Source organism: Canis lupus, chromosome 13 (assembly GCF_011100685.1).
Source record: "Canis lupus familiaris isolate Mischka breed German Shepherd chromosome 13, alternate assembly UU_Cfam_GSD_1.0, whole genome shotgun sequence".
NCBI lineage: Eukaryota > Metazoa > Chordata > Mammalia > Carnivora > Canidae > Canis > Canis lupus.
The window spans coordinates 46,131,774-46,153,454 of record NC_049234.1 but is presented as its reverse complement, the minus strand read 5'-3'; the positions used below and the strand labels follow the sequence as shown (position 1 = coordinate 46,153,454).

Sequence of the window (21,681 nt, the reverse complement as noted above, 5' to 3'; positions counted from 1 at the left end):
CATCCTAACACTTGTAGTGTGTAAGCATACAACTGAAATTTCTGGAATCAAAACAAATGAAGATACTCTAGAAAGCCCGAGTTCCTTTATTCTCAATTTTTTATCATGAAAATATCCAGCTATGCACAAAGATAAAATTCAACATATCCCTGTGTATTTATTTTTCAGCCCACAAGTATCAACCAAAGACATTCATTTTACAGACTATTTTGTCAAATTATTTTAAAGAAACCCCAGATATCATGTTATTTCACCCCTAAATATTTCAGTATTCATCTCAAAAGAAAAGGCATAATCATACCTAACAATGCCAGTATGATTGCTAAGAAAATAAACAATAATTCCAATCTATATTCAACTTCTCCCATTGCCTAAAATTGTCTGTTTTGGACAGACAATGTTGATCCAAACAAAGTCGGCTCACTGTATTTGGTTATATTTCCCATTTCTTTTAAGCCTCTTTTAGTCAAGAAAAAAAATGCCCTCTTTTTTTTTTCCCCATCTTTGTCAAACGACTAAACCCCAAAATTTAGTAACAAGTTTGATGCCCTCTATTCAAGGGAAAACATTCATGGATTGGGGGAGTACAGTGCCTCACCTCACAAGCAGTGGGTGTCTGTTGAGTGTGTGTTGGGGGTAAGGTTTCTGTGACAGGTGCTTCCTGTACATACAGGTTGACCTAGGTTTTGATTCATGACGAGGGCCAGGACACCGGGGTGGCCTTCGATCTGTGAGTCCTGACATAACTTTAACTTTGTTAACTTCAACTCTTCTATTTATAATGTTTGAGATACAACTGAGATACCATAAAATTCTCCCTTTTAGGGTACACAATTCAGTGGGTTATAGTATATGCGTAGACTGGGGCTACCATCACTGTTATCTAATTCCAGAACATTTTCATCACTCCATTAGCAGCCACTCCCCTTCCCTGCTCCCCATTATCTTCTGGAAACCACAAATCTACTTTCTATCTCTATGGATTTGCCTATTTAGGACATTTCATTTAAATGGAATTACACAACATGTGGTCTTTGGTGTCTGGCTTTTTTTTCTTAGCATAATGTTTTTAAGGCCCAATGGACAAGAGTAGTGCTATGCAGGGCTGGACTCCTTCATTCCTTTTGATGGCTGAATAATATTGTGTTGATTGGATATACTGCCTTTTCAAATTTATCAATCAGTTGATGGATATGCCATTGAAGAAACCGGGCCAGTTGTCTTACAGAGTGTTCCACATGCTGGCCGACTGTTTTCCTCCTGATGCTGGTTCACTTGTCAGCTCTATCCTGTTTTTCTAGTAGACTTGAGAGAAACTCCTATTTCTGAAAACTTGGTTGTCAAATTGTGTATGGAAGAACCACCTGGCACTCTTGCTTGAGGTGCAGAAACCTAGGCCTCATCAGCAGATAGTCCGACTTAGTAGGCTTGAGAGGGAGCCCAGCAATCTGTATTTTTAACACACCAGCTGATTCTGCTGAGGGTATTCCCAGAACACATTGTGAGAAACTCTGCTAGGTGTCCTTAGAACTTGACCTCAGTGGCACTTGACATTGCACAGGAAAGCCAAAAGACCAATGGTGGGTCATTGGCTAGGATTTTTTAACAATAAAGTTGGATGTATTATAGAATTACTCAAAACAGCCTAGGTTAACATCCTAGCTGATGTCTGGTGGGTTGGAGATAGGCTTTTGAAGGAATCCTGGCTGAGAGAATTGTGTTGTGGGTGTTAATTAGCCACCCTAGAGTTTGAGTGAAGCTGCCAAATTTAGCTGTAAAGGCAGTAAGAGCCAAATTAAAGGACTGCACAGATCTTTACAGTATTGAGCTCAAAATGTATAAGTGTGCCCAGATCATTAATTAGAGTACTTTTTGATTCAGGAAATTTTAATTCTTAATCTGAAGCCATTCTTTTTTCATTGACGAAGAGGAGAGTACATTGTGGATATTCTAAGGGAGCTCTCCTTGTGCTCTGGAAATACGCTACAACAAAGCACAACCATTTTTGCTTGAACACGTTTGATTACCTAGGGTACTTTACAACACCAAAAACTCCTGAGTGGGAAGAGTTGTTTTCCCTTAATTTAATGATGAGTTTTCTTTCACTTAATACATGAGTGATGCTTTTAAGGGTCTTTTAATGGTTCTCAGCAGCCAAAGCAGCAAATGGAGTTCCATTTACTCTGTGCGTCTCATTAAGCTATTACAGAAGAGGGTAATGTGGCTGAGGAAAAACCAACTGGTGCCTTTTAGGGCCATGAGTGGAAAAAAAAATGGACTTCTGGAACTGAAAACCGAGTTTTGATTTTCAAATGCCCTTCCAGGGGTGTTTATAGGGGAGTTCTCATTATAAAGGAATATTAATTCCCAAGTAATAATAACTTCAGCTTCTTCTTAGCCTAAGGAGTAAGTGCCTATGGCAAAAGGTATTTTTTTAAAAACTTTTATTGTGGAAAATTTCAGGCATATCCCCAAGTAAGGAGAATATTGTAAACTCCACATACTCAACCTCAAACTTCAGCAATTAGCCTTTCTTTTTTTTTTTTTTTTTTTTTTTTTGCCAGTCTCATTTCATCCACCTACGTGTATTGAGTTTTGCTCAAGCATTTTCAGGGAAATTCCAGACATTGTGTCATTTAACTTGTAAAAATTTCAGTATGCATTTCTAATCAATAAAAATATTTTTGAATATAACTATGCTACTACCACACCTAGCAATATTTTTCTTTATCGTCTGATACCAGGTCCATACTCAGACTTCCCCAATTGTCTGAGAGTAGTCTTTTTATGGTTAGCTTTTTTTTTTTTTTAAGAGAGGAGAGAGGAGTGTGGTGGGAGGAGCAGAGGAAGAGAGAATCTAAAGCTGTCCACACCCATCATAGACAGGGGACTGGATTTCTCCACTCTGAGATCATGACCTAAGCCAAATCAAGAGTCAGTTGCTGGACCAACTGAGCCACCCCCAGACCCCAAGGTTAGCTTCTTCTATTCAGAATCCAAACATGATCCATTTGGTTATGTCTTTAAGTCTCTTTTATTCTATAACAATCCTCTTCCTTACCTGACCACTGATTTGTTATAGAAACTGGGTCATTTGTCCTGGAAAATGACCTACAAATTTTTTTTTTTTTTTTTTTTTTTTTTTTTTTTTTACGATAGTCACACACAGAGAGAGAGGCAGAGACAGAGGCAGAGGGAGAAGCAGGCTCCATGCACCGGGAGCCCGACGTGGGATTCGATCCCGGGTCTCCAGGATCGTGCCCTGAGCCAAAGGCAGGCGCCAAACCTTCCCTGGAAAATGACCTACATTCTGGATTTGTCTTGTTTCCCTTTGGTGTCATTTAACTTTTTTTTTCCCCCTATAAACTGGCTTGATAAGATGAATTGAATTCTGGGGGCAAGAAAACTTCATACTTCCTAGTATGAGGCATCGTGAGGCATATAATGATACACTCGTGCCATTTTTTAGGCTTCCTTAGTGGGTCTGGGTGGTGTCCATGTGATCCCTCTGTTACAAAGTTAGCCATCATCCTTTATCAAATGTCTTTAACTTCCACTTAGGTTCATTCCTTATACTCTTTATCCCATAAGTAGCTATAAAATAGTAATCAGAAATTCTTTAAAAATCATTTCTTCTGCATTTATTAGTTGGACTTCTGTAAAGAACAACTTTCCCTGGGGGGAGCCTGGGTGGCTCAGTCGGTTAAGCATCTGACTTCTGCTCAGATCATGAAGCAGTGAGCCCACTGAGCCCCTCATTGGGCTCTATGCTCAGTGTGGAGTGTCTGCTTCTCCTCCTTCTCCCCTTGCTTATGTGTTCTCTCTCTTTCAGAAAAATAAATAAAATCTTCTAAAAAAGGACAACTTGGGATGCCTAAGTGGCTCAGCGGTTGAATGTCTGCCTTCGGCTTAGGGCATGATCCCGAGATCCGGGATCGAGGCCACATTGGGCTCCTTGCAGGGAGCCTGCTTCTCCTCTGCCTGTATCTCTGCCTCTCTCTCTGTGTCTCTCATGAATAAATAAATAAAATCTTAAAAAAAAAAAAGGAATAAATAGCCTTTTGGGACCACCTCATCAGAGCTTGGGGACAAAGCATCAAGTGGGTACATATCTAAGCAGTTACTCCAAAATAAGAGCATAAGATTAACCACTGATAATACAAGAGAAGGGAGGGGGGATAAGCGAGATCCTTCAAGAGAGGCCCAACAGACAAGAGCAGTGCCATACAGTGCTGGCCTCTCTGCAGTGCTATCCTGTGGTTGAGACAATCTAGGTTCCAACTACTCCGTTATTAGGATTCTGGAAAACTTTTACAACCCTAAGTCCTGTACAGTCTCATTCTACATGACATTGAACTAATTTCTCCCATAGACTCCCAAGGACCAGTGTTGTTCACATCCACGGTCTCAGATCCCACACAGCTGCTGCTCACTGGGCCCCAGAGACTCCCATTGCATGATTGGTGTCCTCTGACTGGGTAACACGGTTCCTCATCCATTAGGACATGGAGTGCCATTTGTACTTTAAGTATCAATCAGCACTTTTCTCAAACTTTCTATTTTTGAATTGTTCATCTCCTCTAGGGAATTTACTTTGAGTATTTTATTAAAGTTCCATGATGGCCTGACATTTTAAGCCAAACATTTGTTTAGTTGGTTTTCCATAAAAATGATGATCCGTTTCTGTAATTTCATTTGCCTTTACTTATTAAATTTATTAAATTTAAATAGCATGGTCAAATGCATTGACACACGGCGGGGCGGGAAATACAGCTGTTGGAAAGAAGAAACAAACTTGCATATGTGTCAATTGAATTTTTTGCAGATTGCAGATTGCAAATGCCACCGTTTTGGGGATGTTTGATTTAGGGGATAAAGTACTGTAAATTAATCCCACAATGAAACAGAAGAGAATTTATATTTCCCAGATGAAGATGAGTGAAAATTAGACTCTATAGCCAGTGTGCTGATGCCATTAGCAGAGACTCACACCATAAACCTTACAGGGATAAGTTAGCTATATTCTGGTCACTAGCCATGGCTAGAAGTTTAGTTCGGTATCCTTCGTCACCTAGAAGCTCTGGATGAATGCATGTGGATCAGTGCAGAGCCATAACTCAAAGTTCACGCTCTATTGATTATGGGTCGGTAGTGACATCTTCCTACAAGAAAGCTATCACATTATGGAGCTAGCCCCCCTTCTTGACTCCTCATAGGAAAACAGAGCTGAGTATTTATGTGGATGGCTTTATTAAAACTCTTAAGGCTTGACTTGCCTTAGGAAGGTAGTGGGAGGGTAGTGGGAGCCTGGGTGGCTCAGTGGTTGAGCATCTGCCTTCCGCTCAGGTAGTGATCCCAGGGTCCTGGGATTGAGTCCTACATCAGGCTCCTTGTCTGAGAGTAGTCTTTTTATGGTTAGCTTTTTATGGTTAGGGAGCCTGCTTCTCCCCCTGACCTATGTCTCTGCCTCTTTCTCTGTGTCTCTCATGAATAAATAAAGAATTAAAAAAAAAAAAAAAAAAGGAAGGTAGTGGGAAAAGAAGGTAGTGGGAATTTAGGCAGAATGCTTTTGTCTTTCTGAAGAGTGATAGCCAGATAACATGTTCTGCTGGGATTAGATTTTAGTGTCAAGTTGTCTTCTAATTAGTCAGAGAGAAAAAGCATGGCTATATAATTGCAGCATATGGACTGTTCAAAAGAAACAACAGATCCAAAAGGGAGTCACTTACGTTAAGCCCCACAAAGACTTAATACCTTATACCTACTGCAGTTTGGGCCTCTCCTATGAATGGAATTTTAAATTCATCAGTCTGGAATTTCCTGAGGAGCACTAGGGAGGTAATCTGCTTAAGACCCCTGCACTTCCCCCCAAGGGAAGGTCACCTTGTCTGAAACAATCCTTTTTTTTTTTCTTTTCTTTTGCAAATAACTCTTGTCCTGCTTGTACAACTAGGGTTGTACATAACCAAACACTCCATTTCCTACAGTCCCCTGGAACATCCTTCTATGGGATGTTTGTGAAACACTGAGTAAATTCAATTAGATGCTTTAATTTACTCAATTGAAGTTTTGTTCTTTAGCAGATTTGATGGCAGTAGTGGAATTGAAGAAAACTGGCAGCTTTGAGAACGAGAAATATAGGCGCCGCACCCGTGAACCCTTTATGTCCTTGTCCTGTTTCCAAGGGCTGTTGGTAAGTTCTCAGTTCTGAGCTCCTTTATCTTTGCTTTGGGATCCTGAGTTAGTTGACTTTCCACAGTTTCCTATTTGACTGGAAACCCCAGCCCTTGGTTCTATCCCCAGATTCCACACCGAGAACTGCTGGTGGTAGCTGCTTGGAATCAGCCCGCCGTTCTTTGGGGTCTGCTGGTTCAAATCTTTCCCCCAATCCCAGATTCCATACAGTGTTGGTGGTTACTAACCAAAGTTGGATGGGTCCAGGGCCAGACTGGGTCCAATTTGGGCTAGACTGGGTGTAGTGGGAGGCCTCAGGTGAGTATTACATAAAGGGGTAGTTGCTAATGGGAATCTCAAGTCAAAAAAGTTGGTGGGCCACAGGGCAAGCATTTAAAGGTTGTTAGAGCATGTGCCACCTCAAGAAGACTCCCAGGCCCTCCTTGGTATTAGTGTGGCTCCAGGAAATGCAAAGACCTAGCTAAATTAAGAAATGGGATCCTTTATATACCCAAAGAGTTGAGCGCACCACCTTTGGCACACCTGCTAATAGTATGTTTAAGAACAATAGTCTCAGAAACTGCACATATCTAGCAAAATGGCAGAAACGTACAAAAGATAATCTAGAATTAAAATGGCCATTATAGGGAATGTTCTGGTTAGAGAAGATTGCTCATTTAAGAAACACACTTGAGAGCAAGGGATCCCAAGCTGGACACACAGAGTGGGATGCCTATTTTAATTGGTAGGCGGCAGCTTTCCAAAGGCTTTTAGATTCCAAAGTAGCTTCATGAAAAGACTTGTCACAAAATCCTAAGAAAAAAATTAAAGAGGGGCACCTGGGGGGCTCAGTTGGTTGAGCATTTGCCTTTAGCTCAGGTCATGATTCCAGAGTCCAGGGATCCAGTCCCACATCTGGCTCCTTGGTTGGTGGGGAGCCTGTTTCTCCCTTTGTCCTTCCCCCACTCGTGTGTGTGTGTGTGTGTGTGTGTGCACGCGCGTGCGCGCACACGCACATGCACTCTCTCTCAAATGAATAAAATCTTTTAAAACGTTAAAGGAGGCACCTCGGTGGCTCAGTGGTTGAGCGTGTCTGCCTTTGGCCCAGAGCATGATCCTGGGGTCTTGGGATCAAGTCCCACATCAGGCTCCCAGCATGGAGCCTGCTTCTCCCTCTGCCTGTGTCTCTGCCTCTTTCTGTGTCTCTCATGATTAAATAAAATATTTTTTTAAAAAAAGGTTAAAAATATATGAGGTAAACAACAACAAAAAATAAGACTGACATGACTCCTACTGCTCCCCTGATCCTTCTTATCCGAGCACCACCTGTATTTTACTAATGGTCTGACTGAACTGCCCTTCTATTCTGAGACCATGAGACAGTTTCCTTTTAAAATAAAACTTTGAGGTTGCAGGTGGAACTTCTCAGGTACCCTTCATGCCTTGGTTAAAGACAGAACTAAACACCAGAATCAAAGGATGCTCGAAATCTAGGGAGGAATCCAAAAATTTTTTGAAGAATTTCGAGTCATCATCAGGGTCTGTGACCCCCGGGTACCCTATATCGGCTTGTACAGATGTTGGTGTGACCTGGTGAAGTCCAAAAGTGGATGCAAAACCCCAAAGATGATATTCGAGATCCTCGGCCTTCAACAACTCAGGGACCAGCAAAAGCTCAGAAAATAGCAGCTGAACCATTTAAAAAAAAATATTTTATTTATTTATTTGAGAGAGAGAGAACACAAGCAGAGGGAGGGGCAGAGGGAGAAGCAGACTTCCCGCTAGCAGGAAGCCCTGACATGGGGCTCGATCCCAGGACTCCAGGATCATGACCTGAGCCAAAGGCACGTGCTTAACCAGACTGAGCCACTCAGGTGCCCCACAGCCAAATTTTTATAAGCCACTTCTAGAGTCTTCCCTGCTCGTCTTTATTGGTCTATTATATGAACTTACAAACAAAAAGAGATGACTCTCGGGCAGACTTTAAAGGCTGTTTGTAGTCCTTTCTCTATGGCATTTGGGGTTCCATGCAATAAATAAGGTCACCCAGTCTGCTCTGGCTGCCCTCTTTGTATATGGATTATCTGCTGAGATTAGTGGATCAATACAAAGGCAGAAAGTAGGATGGGAGGCCACCAGTCTGACTGAACTCATGACTACAGCTGAGCATTTTCAAAGGACCCTGGAGTAAGATTGCAAACAAAAATCTGCCAAGCTATTAGCTTTACAACTCCAAGGCCAGAGACCCAAAACAACACCTGGGCCTCCCCCACTGCACCTTGCTAGGTAGGGTCCATTATCCAGACGCTGGCTGGATAATGATCAAGCTGGTGCAAAGATCAAGGTCGCAGCTGTAATCCACTGGGGCACTGGAAAAGAGCTTGTCCTCAAAGGTCCTATGCAAATTCTTCTCCGGTGGCCTCATAGTGACCTTCAGAGGAGAGCCCTTCACACAGCTGAAGAGATTCTGGAGGCTGCTCTGCAAAACTATTATCAGAAATTCCCTTAAGTTGCCAAGGAAAAACCAAAGTTAAGATTAATGAGAAACCTTGGCAAACTGTAATAGATACTGGAGTTACACTCTGCCTTAAACCCCACCCTCAAGATGACAAACACTTAAGTAAAAAGGAGGTTTCCAGAGTTGGGGGTAGGGTGGGGCGTCTGTTAAAATTCAGAGACAATTTTTATCTCTACGAGTACGAATGACTCAGGCCTCTTACTGAAAAACATTCCTTTTTGTTGTGTCAATCAGTTCCTGTCAATCTCTTAGGTAGGGATCTCCCTCCTAGATTAAAAGGGCTAACACACCTTGCCGCCAGTGGAGTGTTCACCTGAGAATTTCCTGACCAACCTAAACCTGATCTTTCAGGTTCCTTATACTCTGTCCTTGGCACAGAAGAGGGAGAAGTCCAGCAAAATTTATTTAATTGGAGGAGCCCGAAAATCTGTGGGCTCCCATGACTATTTACATTGGAAGAATAAGAAGCACAGGACCCATAAAGATTAGGACAGATATAAGTAAACTCCCTACATTACCTCAAGGTCCCTTCCAGCCTGAGGCCATACATGGCCTCAACAGCAGACATAGAAGACCTTACTGCCCAGGGGCTCACCATGTGGGAGGCGATGTCAATCCTGAAACCTAATGGATAGGGAGGGCAGTTTGTTAGGATTAGAGAGCTATGAATAAGATGGTTATTCCTGGTTCCCCAGTCATTCTAAACCCAAACATCCTTAGGTCACAAGTTCTATCTGATGCACAGGTCACTGGTGGGTACCTCTGTTTGGAGTTTATTTTTTTTTTTTTTAAGCATCCCTGGGGACTTCAGCAGCCAGTATCTATTTGTCTTTATCTGAAATGATTGATACTGTACCTAGATAGTTAAACCTCGAGGAGTCACCAAGGCCGCCTCTTATTTCTCTCAAGTGACTTCACGGAGATGTTAGTCCCCTCCAGTTCCATGGGAAACCGAACCTTTCATAATTATGTAGATGAACTTTTGCCGTGCTTATCACAAAAGAGGGGTCCTTTGTTTGCTGTAACAGCTGAAAAGGGACGCCAAGTCTCTAAGGCAAAATTACAACGATCTCTGGACATTGTGCAGTACCTAAGTCATGAGCTAAGCTCTGAAGCAATTCAGCTGTCTCCAAAAAGAATTAAGCTAATTCAGGAATTTCTTGAGACCTACAAGTGAGTGACAGCTTTGTGCATTTATTGCAGACTATGGGGGTTCCTAATTATTCTCCATTAACTTCCCCACTCTGTAAACTTACTAAAATCTCAGTCCCTGAGCCCTATGCTTAGAAGGACAAACAAGGGCAGCCCGGGTGGCTCAGCGGTTTGGTGCCACCTTCAGCCCAGGGTGTGATCCTGGAGACCTGGGATCAAGTCCCGCATCGGGCTTTCTGCATGGAGCCTGCTTCTCCCTCTGCCTGTGTCTCTGCCTCTCTTTCTCTGTGTCTCTCATGAATAAATAAATAAAATCTTTAAAAAAAAAAAAAGGGAAGGACAAACAAGAGCAGATTTTTAGAAGACAGAAACAGGTGCCTTAAGAGCCACCCGCCTCAGGGCCACCTAAGTATTTATTTATTTATTTATTTATTTATTTATTTATTTATTTATTTTATGATAGTCACAGAGAGAGAGAGAGAGAGAGAGAGAGAGAGAGAGAGAGAGGCAGAGAGAGAAGCAGGCCCCATGCCAGGAGCCCGACGTGGGATTCGATCCCGGGTCTCCAGGATCACGCCCCGGGCCAAAGGCAGGCGCCAAACCGCTGCGCCACCCAGGGATCCCCCACCTAAGTATTTAAAACCTTTCACCTTATCTGTGCAGGGAGGGGGTAACCAAGCCCTGGGAATGCTCACGCACAAACGTGGTCACCCACCTGCCGCTGACAGCACAGTGTGAGTCAGTTGCTTGTGCCTGTCGCAGCTGTCTTCAAGCTAGAGCCACAGCTGTGGAGTGAGCGGAAGCATCTGCATATCTGACCCTAGGAAATGGGGTTTACTTGGAAACTTCACACTTTGTTCAAAGTCGTCTTCACTCTGAAATGACTACATTTCTCTGCAGGTAGACTAACTTCCTTCGATCCATCTGCTTTCACCACCTAAATGTTGCAGCACCCTTGATCTAGCTCTGTTACTACCTCTACATGATGAAGGTGAGCCCCAGGGCTGAGGCAGGGAGTCCCATTTCATGACACGTCATCCTGACTTAGGAGATACCCCTCTAACTAATCCTGATCTCTTCTGGCTTGTTGATGGGACCATACAGTAGAGGTGAAAAAGGACATTTTCAGGCTGCTTGTGCTGTCCTTACTCAGTATGACCTGCTGGAAAGGGGAAAGCTCTCACAAGCTAAATCCACCCAATCAGTGGAGAGCTCCATGCTTGACCTGAGCATGCCAGTTATCAGAAGAACTTACTGCTCATATTGATATGGATAGCTAGGATGCCTTTGGAGTCATCTGTGATTTTGGAATGTTGTGGAGACAAAGGGGATTTCTTGCACCCTCTGGGACCCCAATCAAAACTGGGCAACAAGTAAATGGGTCTTCTTACTGCTATTCTGCTATTCTCCTAACTTCTGAAATTGCTGTCATCAAAACTGAGGCTCACCCTGAGAGCACGGAGGACCAGGGAACATCCCAGCTGGCTCTCATGCCAAGGCAGGGGCAATAGCATCTGTAGATTGTGGCATGTGTGGACAAAGTCCATTCTGCTTCTGCAAAAAAGCAGAAGCTCCTTGTTGCCTAATGTTTGCGATCCTGATGTCCTTGTAACATGGCAACAGTCTGCTCCTGAATCAGAGAAATGAAGATGGGTGAACATTGAAATTAAACAACAGTTGGACCTACACCTAACTCCATTTTTAGGTTTTCATATTCCTTCACACCCCACCCCGCCCCCCGCAGGGCACTTAAGATAACCCAAATTATAAATAGATATTGGTAGGGATGCTTCTATAAAATTGCAAAAACAGTCTACCAGCCACGTCTGACCTGCCATAGCCATGATCCTGGGAAAATACTTTTGTCCAGAGAAGCCTCAGAACCTCCTCCCTCTGGATCCTTTGAATGCCTGCAGCCGGGCTTCATTCAACTGCTACTTAGTATGGGTTAGCAATATATTTTTGTTATCATGTGTGGGTTTTCCAGGTGTGCTGAAGCCATCCCCTGCCACGAGGCTGATGCCCTCACAGTGGCAAAGAATCTGTTGGAAAATGAGTTTCCCATTTGGGGTATACCTTCCACATTCTCCAGTGATCAAGGTACCCACTTCACTAGGCTAGTCATGAGCCTTTTTCTTTTTTTTTTTTTAAGATTTTATTTATTGATTTGAGAGAGCAAATTTATTGATCTGAGAGAGAGCAAGAATGAGTGGTGGGGAGGGGCAGAGGGATAGACCCCCGGCTGAGCAGGAAGCCTGATGCGGGGCTCCATCCCAGGACCTAGAGATCATGACCTGAGCTGAAGGCAGATGCTTAGCTCACTGAGCCACCCAGATGCCCCAAATCATACGAGCCTTAACGAACACTTTGCAAACCTCATGTGGATTACCAGTGTCCCTATCACCCTCAATCATCAGGCAAGGTTGAGGGAACTAACGAGATTTTTAAACTTAAAAATGTCTAAACTTGCAGAGACCACAGATATCCATGGCTGACAGTATTGTCTTTGGTCTTGCTGACTATTCACAGTACTCCGTTTTGGGAAAGTCACTGTACACAAGATAATTGCGGAAAGATCCACGTCTACTGGTATAGAACCTTCTGCTGAAGTTATACAACTTTCATGCCAGTATGACCAGCTACAGTAAGTCTTATGCTTATGTCTTATGCTTAAGCATATTACCAAGAGATTAAAGAAGCTTTTCTGGATCCTATTTCAAAGGATCCTGTTGGGCACGGTCTAGAGCCTGGTAACTCGGTATTCTGGGAGTGTCCTCAGAGGAAGACAGCCTCATTTTGCCTCATTGGAAGGGACTTTACCAAGTACTCCTGACCACACTCTACTGCAAATCTAGAACACCCTGAGTCTCTATAGACAATCAGTACTTGTCTCACTGATAAAGAAGTCTCCACCTGACATCTGGCCCTGGGCAGACCTACAAATTGAATTGACAAGGAAGAGAAGTAGCTGACATCCAAGTAGACTGCCTTCACTCAAGACACTGGATCAAGATTTCATACTTTAACTAGACATGAAGCCCTATCTCCTTTTTCTTTTCTTCACTCTGGCATTGGCCTGGAGAGAGAATGCCCACGCTTGTATCCCTCAGGCCATTGTTAAGGGGGTGGGGATTAGCTCTCAGATTGCTAGATTTGTCATGATGCAAAGAATCCTCCCTGGGACCAATTTCTCTTGGAATCCCAATGTCAATGCAAATTATGCTTGAACGCGCCCTCCTCTCTGCTCCCCACTTAGAAGTATGTACCCAATTAGACAATTTACCTATGTGAATCTTAGGACATTTGAACCCTAGGTTCCCGTGATCATCTAGACCAGATCTGTCCCCATTTATTAAGAGAGCACACCAGCAGCACCCATCTTTGTAAGGCACTTAAAATGATTTTTTATTTCAGGTTTGGAGATTCTCTCCCTATACATGCTAAAACCCTGACTGCCCCCCAGTTTAGGAATAAATACAAATGAGAATATGATTCGAAACCTCTCCTTAACTCTTGGAGACACTGCAGAATTCTGTTGCTAAGACACTAGCTACCCAGCAAAGATCCTTAGACTCTCGGGCCAAAGCTGTTCTGAGTAAGGAGGTGTCTGTGTTGTAGCCAACTGAACCAGCTGTACCTGGATTAACACTTCTGGGGAAGCTGCAACTCAGTTCTGTGAGATTACTCAGCAAACTACTTAGCTTAAAAAGGGTGACTTGGTCAATGGGGTCATTCTTTGATTGGTTTGTTCTTAGGGACCATGGCTCTGAAGTATGCTTCAAATGTTGGGAATTATGCTGCTTATAGTTACAATAATCTCCCTGGTGTGCTGTATTCTCCCGAGAGCTTTAAATACATGTTTGCAGCACTAACCACTATGTAAATGATCTCTCTCGAAGACTGGAATGACAAAAAGGGAACAAAGACAATGACCAACTGAAAAACTGTGAGCCTGAAGTCATGACCTGTGAGTACCACAGAGAGTCAGCAAAACCCAGGATGAATGAAAGCTGTGAGAACTAGAGCAGGAGCTGAGATGGTGCTAATGCCTTCAATTTTGATCACATCTCAGGCTGAGAGTTTGACCAAGAGGGGTGGGAACTGTTAAAAAAGAAACAACAGGCCCCAAATGGAGTTGCTCCAAGACTTCCCGGCTAACCTAATTGCACTTTGAGCCTCTCTCTTTTTTTTTTTTTCTCTCTCCGTTTTAAACTCATCAGTCTGGAATTTCCTGACCAGCTCCAGTGAAGTAATCTGCATAAGACCCCCTGCCCTTGCCCTTAAGGGAAGGTGACCTTGCCTGAAACCATCCTTTCTTTTCTTCTGCTAGTTAACTTTCTTATCCCATCCTCTTCCGACTCTCAAAGCTTTCTACTGGGTTCAATTCCTTGGAATACTCTATTTGTTAGATGGGATGCTGCTGACTTTTGGGTCTTAAATAAAGTCAATTTGATCTTTCAATTTACTCAGTTTAACTTTGTTCTTTAACAAGACATAGTGGGGAATGCCTGGGTGGCTCTGTCAGGCATCTGCCTTCTGCTCAGGTCATCATCTCAGGGTCCTGGGATGAGGAGTCGGCTTCACCCTCTCTCCCTGCCCCTACCCACCACCATCCCTGTGTGCACGATCTCTCTCTGTAAAGTAAATAAATAAAATCTTTTTTTTTTTTTTAAACACAAGACATAGTGGTCTTTTTCATGGTTAACTTAGTGCATTTATGAAATTATTCTGAATTTTGGGAAATTAAATTTAAAGACATTTCAGATTACAGAAAGACCATTGACTAAAAATTTGGGTATCCTAAAGGGTAAGAGGGTGGGGATTTGAATTCTACTTCTGGCTCTGCAATTGATCTGGGTCTTAATCATTTAACCTCTCTTGGCTTTGGGTTGGTTGAGTTACATAAATCTAACTGTAATATTCAGTTATTCTACTGTTTATGCTTCGTTTTTTAAAAATTTGGTTGTTTTTCTGTTATTGTTTATAGTAATCGACTATTTCCCTTGTTCTGTTTCAAAGACACAGAAGAATCCTTCTGTTTGCTAGATGGTTCTGATGGATGTGTCACACCTCAATATTGTTGTCAGTTGGGACATGGATTGATCACTGAGATGGGCCTAGAAGGAAACAGGATGATGTGCACTCATTACCAAAAAGATTTTAATGATCCTTATGAAATCATAGATGATTTTCCCTGTTCTGCTACTAAAGGAAACAAAATTAGTTGTTTATTAAAATACAGTACTCTGGCACCTGGGGGGCTCAGTCAGTTAAGTGTCTGCCTTCAGCTCAGGTCATGATCTCCAGGTCCTGGGGTCGAGCCCCACATCAGGCTCCCTAGTCAGTGGGGAGTCTGCTTCCTCTCTCCCTCTCTCTCTCTCTCTCTCTCTCTTCCTCTACCGCTCTCCCCCACTAGTTCTCTCTCTCTCTCAAATAAATAAGTAAAATTTTGAAAAAAAAAATACAGTACCCTAATACCTCAATGAAATATAGCTACATACACACACACACACATATATATACAACTATATTATATACGACTATATAAATATATACACACAATTATAAAATATATATTTATACATAAACATACTCACCAAAATGGCTAAAGTTAAAAAGATAATGCTAGGGATGGGGAGGAGGTGGAGCAAAGGGACCTGACACTCTGGCAGTGGGAGGGTCGGTGAGTATGACCATTTGACACAAACGTGTTTGGCATTATCTCCCCAGACTGAACACGTGCATGCTCTATGACTGTCATCACATGCAGAAATGTGTGCATGTGTACCCCAAAGAGCACAGACAAGAATGCTCACAGGAGTATTTTTGGTAATAGCTCCAGGCTAGGAAAAAAACAAAGTATCTGCCAGTTTTGAATTTGTAAACAGATTGTTGGCTCTTTCAGATGATGGGATACTATACCGTAACAAAAACCAATGAGCCACAGCTTTTCTGAGTAACATGACTGAATCTCACAAATGTAATACTGAGCAAAAGAAACCAGGGGAGAAAAAAAAAAGGTTATATAACACACACACACAAACAAGAGACTCTGGCAAAACTAAGCTACTGTGTTAGAAGTCATGATAGGTCTTACCCTTGGGGAAGAGAGGTCAGGGACCTGGAGAGGCCTGGGGAAGGGCTTCAGGGATGCTGGTCATGTTCTAGTCCTTTACCTGGGTGGTGGGTGCACAGGTGTATCCGCTTTGTGACCATTCACTTAAGACGTATGCGCCTTCCTAATGTATGTTTTAATTAAAAAGATTAAAAAACAGAAAAGTTTGATGCTTTGTGCTTTGTCAAAATAATAGCTCTTTAAAGAGTTCTAATAATCCATAGGAATCAGGCGTAGCTGCTGCTGAAACTCATTATTGTTTAACACTGACTTTGGCCAAACGACTCATAATTAACCCCTCTCCTTAGGATAATAAAAAAATATAAAAGTAAAAGTAAGCTAGCTGGAATTGTCATTTTTTTTTAACAAATGTTCACACAGCAATGGGTACAGCGTGCCTAAAATGAAAGCACCTGCAGTATCTTTTACAAAGGTTCCAATTGAACCAGGACACCAACAAAACAGCATAAGCCGTTCGTAATTCTTTGAATTAAGTAATACTCCTGAAACTCTTGAATCCATTTGCCTAAGTTCACGCAAATCTTGAAAGGCTTAATCAATGACTACAGCTTTCTAAGCCAGTCAGTTGCTAACAGCTTACCGCTTTGGGATCATCCTGATGGTAAGTGATGGATAGGATGCGCACAGAGCTTTACAAGGTACAGAGCATTGCGGCCACCACCAGGAGGATGCTGCTCACATGGCCTTGTCAGTGGCAACCTTAATCTGGCCTGACTTCATTTTCCAAGAAGAAATAGAAGAATACAGCCTTAACCCCCTCACTGGGGCCAACGCTGAACAGTGAGAGAGCTCGGGATGGTCGTAGCTTGTTTTCAAGGGTTGCCAGCTTTCTAGAAGGGCAGGACCAAAGAGGAGAATTAATTACAGGTACTGCCCCAAAGGACAACTCATCCCAAGAGCCACATGTGAAACCCTGCCCTCCCACCAGGCGGCGACGGGGTTTATTAAAGCTTTGGAGATGACCACACATGGGCTGCCAGGGCATGAGGGTATCATTTGGCAACAAGACCTACATCTGTTCCCTTTATTGAAAACAGTGCTTATGGGCATGGAAGGAATGTAAATGCCCCCAATGAAACCCGCTCTGGGTCTGATCAGGCTATAGAACAGCTATTCACCTTACCTACTGAGTCTATGCTTGGAGATCTTCCCATCTTCTTTCAAACAGTTTCAATCAAATCCCCCATTCAACAAGTATTTATTGAGCACCTACTAGGTGTCTTACTCTTCTGAGGGATATAGTGCTGAACAAAGCAGTCAAAACCTATGGGGTGACCCAAGGAGTGACCTTGGAGCTTCTCTTCCTTCCTGCCTGCTTTACTGAGAAGATGGAGGCTATTTCATGTTAATTCTCTCAACCTAACGGATGGACTTTTTCCTTTCCAAAGCTCTAGGGCTGCTGACCTGTCCCTCTACCCTCCTAACAGCAACCTGCATCAAGCCTCCCTGCTACGTTCACTAGCCCCTCATTTTTGGACGACAAACATACTCAGGGTCTCACCACGCTGCTAATCATGATAAAAGGGACAAATAATATGATCAAACCTTTCTCCGGATTCTGTTGCCCCCCTTAAGCTGCTGAGATCTCTATTTTATTGCCAAATCTCTCTCTAGAAAATCTCATCTCTAAGGGAGACTCGCTCGCTTCAACTTCCTTACGGCTCACTTGGCTTCCAGGCCCCGCCTCCCCCTTAGCCTCAAAGGCTCTCATTTCTACAGGCTTCAGATCAGATCTTGGAGAAAAGAGAAAACCACCGGGAAAGCAGGATGGTGAGTAAAATGGTTCTCATCTGGCGAGCCAAGAGTTTCCGGTAAAATAATGTTCCTGCCAACGGAGAGCCTTCTGTTGTGTGGGTGGCATCGTGCCAGGGATTTGAGGTTTCTGGAGACATTCAGAAGGTGACCTTTGATCAAAACTTGCCAAGGAAGACGAGACTGAGAAGACGTCCTCCAGGGGTCAGGTTCGAACTGACTTTTGAGGAATGAGGGGACTGAAAAGAGAAGGAAGAAGAATTGGCTGAGGGTGGGTTCAGGGGAGTCACGAGCCTGAGGACCCGGAAGCAGGAAATGGGAACGATGGCCTTCTTTGGGTGAGGGTTTGGGAGAGGTGGGGCACGGCCAGATTAGGCAGGTGCTTGCAAACCACAAAGCCTGGTACATTAAAGGTACTTGAGCTCTTTGACCCCCTAACACCCCATCTCTCTCCCTTCAAAGCCAAATACCTTTACTCTGTCTTCTCACTCCCCTTTTGCTTACCAACGGGTGGTCCATCCTAACCATCCTCTGCAGACCACCCTTGAGAGAAGTCGAGGACCCCTGAGACGACACGTACAGGAATCGGGGTCAGATCCCTTAACACTTTCTGAGCCTCAGTTTTCTCTAAAATGGGGATTATGGTTATTGCCTTCCCCAAAGGGGTGTCAGAAGGGTTAAATACATCTTACAGCCTTGCTCAAGAATTGAACGTTGTTACTACTATTGTTTATCTTCTTTGATCTCTTGGCTTCATCTGATCCATTTGACTACTCCCTCCCTCTTGAAATACTCTTTGGCTTTTGCAGTGTTGCCCGTTGGTTGGCTTTTCCTCTACCACTTTAGAAGCTTTGCATTCGTTTTCTCTGGATCCTCTTTCTCCCCCCACTGGATCCTTCCATGCTGGAGCTCCTCATGGCTCTCCCCTGGTCTATTCTCACTCTACACACTCCCTAGACAATTTCATCCATAACTGTATGGCCTGCGTTATCTCCTATATATTAATTACTTCCAGATGTAGCTCCAATCCAGACATTTCTTCTGAGTCCCAGATTTGTACTTGATGTAACTATCCAGGTTTTTCATGGTTATCTGAAGCACAACACCTCTGAAACTAATCTTGCTTCTTTCCAACCATCTACACCTGAACCTTCTCCTTCAGCATTCCCTATGGTAAAAAGTGACATTCTTGGGGCACCTGGGTGGCTCAGTCCATTAAGCATCCGACTCTTGATTTGGGCTCAGGTCATGATCCCAGGGTTGGGAGATCGAGGCCCACCTGGGGCTCTGTGCTGGGCCTGGAGCCTGTTTAAGATTCTCTCTCTTCTTCTCCCTCTGTCCCTTGTCTCCTCCCTGAAAAAAACAAAACACACACACGCACAAAAACATTTTTTTTTCATTCCAGTCGGAAATCCGGGACTCCTCTTTGATTCATCCTTATCAATCACCAAATGCAGCTTGACTATCTCCAGAAAAGGCCTCCGGTCTGTCCACTCCTGTTTTCCCACTGCTGCTTCTGAAGTAAACCCGGGCTGCCGACAACTCTGGGACTCTTTCCCCGCAGGTTTCTAACTGGCCTCACAAGGAGGGCTTTTGCTCCTTCAACCTTCTTTCCCCAGAACTGGGAGCCAGCTCTCTCTCAGTTCACCAAAATGTAGAAGCAAATAACAACCTAATCATGTTCCAGCCTGGCTTAAAAACCTGTCCATGGCATTTCAATTGGCACTTCAAAATAAGCACATTGTTCCGAAGGCTTAGGGAGTCTTACCCACCCCTAAACACACTCATGATCTTCCATGTAGCCTCCCTCTTGTAGGAACTCTAATTTGATGTTCACTCCAAAGTTAGCTTATCCTTATGTTCTACTAATTGCATGCAAAAAAGTAGCAAAAATATCCGTAAACAATGCCAATGAACACTGCATTAGAAATGGAGCAGTACAAACCCCGGGACCGCCTTCTTCTATCCTAGGATCGCCAGCTGCTCGCACAGCTCCTGGTGCAAGGTATGTCCTTAGTAGACAGGTGTCCGACGCACGCTGAAAAGGAGAAAAGGCTGCCATAAAGTTCCTCACAGAATTGGAATATAATCCACAGAAACCACTCTGGTTGCAAACTCTACAGCCAGCAAAATATTTTCCCCTTGGACAGCCAAATGTTTACTAGCATTTGCATATCAAATGAGCTGCAATAACCTATTTGGCAATGAGGAAAAAAAAGGAAAGGAAAGAATGTGCCAGGCACGGTGCCTGGGACCGGATGAGATTTTTTTTTACACATGCACAAGACAAGCTTCTTTCCCTCCAGGAGCTTCCAGGCCACTTGGAGAGAGGCAATTGTCCAGAAATTTAATGTTCACTCTCTTGGCTCCTCTTATGGATGAGGAACTGTGTGTTTCTCTAGGTGTAAAATGGTGAGTGGAAACAGGACTGCCTCTCAGTCTCTTCGTGTCTGACCAGGCTTGGGAATCGGACACTAATCAAATAATCAGAGGCATAATAATGGCAGCTATTCTATACAGTGGCTAGTATGCGCCAGGCATGTTCTCAGTACTTTACATAAATTAGTGCAGTCGCATTCCACGAGGGGTACTCTTACTCTCTTCCTATTACGGAGACAGAAATCGCAGCACAGGGAGGTTAAGAGACTTGCCCAAGGTCACACAGCCGGTCCAGGCAGTCTGGATCCAGGGTTCATTTTGACAACCATCCACTCACCTCCCTCCATGAAGTGTGCTATTTGGCAGAGACATAGTTCCAAATATAAAGTCCATAAAGGGGGGTGCGGAGGAGAGAGGAAGGCGCTACAAGAACATATAATAAGGGCATCTCAAGTTTTCTTGGTTTGTCTGAGGGCTGAGTAGCGTGGACCACGCAAAGAGGAGGAATGGGAGTGGGAGAGACATGAAACTGGCAGCAACAGAGGGGAGAGCATGGAACCACGTGGATATAGCGGCTCACTGGTAGTGGTGGTGGGCCGGGGGGGAAGCAATCTGAAAGGCCTCATGGAGGACGCAAATCTGAAGGGAGACCTTGAAATATTGGTCTAGTTTGTGGAGAAGACAGGAAAAGGAAACATCATGGGTTCAGACCGAACCTTATTAATTTTTTGGGGGGGGGCAGGAAGACGCTGGTTATTAAGATTCCTTCAATTGCGAGTAGCAGACACTCCATTTGAACTGGCCAGAGAAAACCAGGACTCTACGGGCTTGAGTTGCTGAAAAGTGCAGAATATAGATCTAGCAGCTAGTAGATAAATGATGCTGTTAGGATCTCTCACCCATTCCTCAGTTCCACTTTTCTATGTTGGCTTCAATCTCGGGCCATGGAAATAGGGAAGCTCCAGATTTCATCCTATCACTTCAGGGAACTCAGGAAGGAGAGCACTTGTTTCTCTAAAGGCCCCGCGTGGACTCTCATGGGCTCAGCTTATAATACATTCACCTTGTTGAACCAACCACGGTGGCTGGGCCAGGAGATGGGCTCCCATTGGCCAGGCCTGGATCTGGTGCCTTGCTCTGGACCCGCAGAACAGGGTCAGCCATACTTGAACCATAGGTTCTGAAAACGAGAAGCTTCCCCCCAAATCGAATCTGGAAACTGGGCAGGCAAAAACGGAGAATGCCACCACTAGGGGTTGGCAGTGCTCCTCACGCTGCGTACGCGGAGTCTCGTTTAGCAGGCCTGGGGTGGGAACTTAAAGAGTCTGCGCTTCTAACAGCCTCCCAGGTGAGGCCAATGCCCCTGGCTCATGGACCACACTTTGGGGAGCAAGGGGCATGCCACCTGGAGTGACTGCCTCCCTCAAATTTATTTAGACCGTTTGGTGCTAGCCTGTATCCCATCCTTCCCTTTGCCTACCCTTCTCAGTTTTGACTCTATACCTTTATACCAGCAGGCCTGTATATGTGAAATACTTGCCTCCAAGCTCTCTTGTTAACTTTTCAACAT

General features: G+C 43.8%; 1 protein-coding gene and 1 long non-coding RNA gene across 7 annotated transcripts in view; one reads left to right on the top strand and one right to left on the bottom strand.

The window, feature by feature from the left end:
* The window catches only part of USP46 (ubiquitin specific peptidase 46), a 93,324-nt gene that overhangs the window by 9,092 nt on the left and 62,551 nt on the right, over positions 1-21,681 (top strand). For 2 of the 5 annotated variants that reach the window (XM_038556081.1, XM_038556077.1), the window contains exon 2: positions 6,081-6,193. In XM_038556081.1, the coding sequence (XP_038412009.1) occupies positions 6,089-6,193 (105 nt within the window). In that variant the 5' untranslated portion in view covers positions 6,081-6,088. Of the gene's footprint in view, positions 1-6,080; positions 6,194-10,744; positions 10,836-21,681 lie in introns of those variants that run through there. The other 3 variants (XM_038556075.1, XM_038556076.1, XM_038556080.1) reach the window with 2 other exon arrangements.
* On the bottom strand, positions 7,948-19,836 carry LOC111098613. Of its 2 annotated transcripts, XR_005369012.1 has the most exons (7): positions 19,678-19,836; positions 19,012-19,085; positions 16,561-17,971; positions 15,942-16,083; positions 11,293-11,474; positions 9,211-9,316; positions 7,948-8,661 (listed from the first exon to the last, which is right to left on the bottom strand). It is a non-coding gene; the product is annotated as an uncharacterized LOC111098613 (long non-coding RNA). The 2 variants fall into 2 exon arrangements; XR_005369011.1 differs by having other exon boundaries at positions 7,948-9,316; positions 19,678-19,835.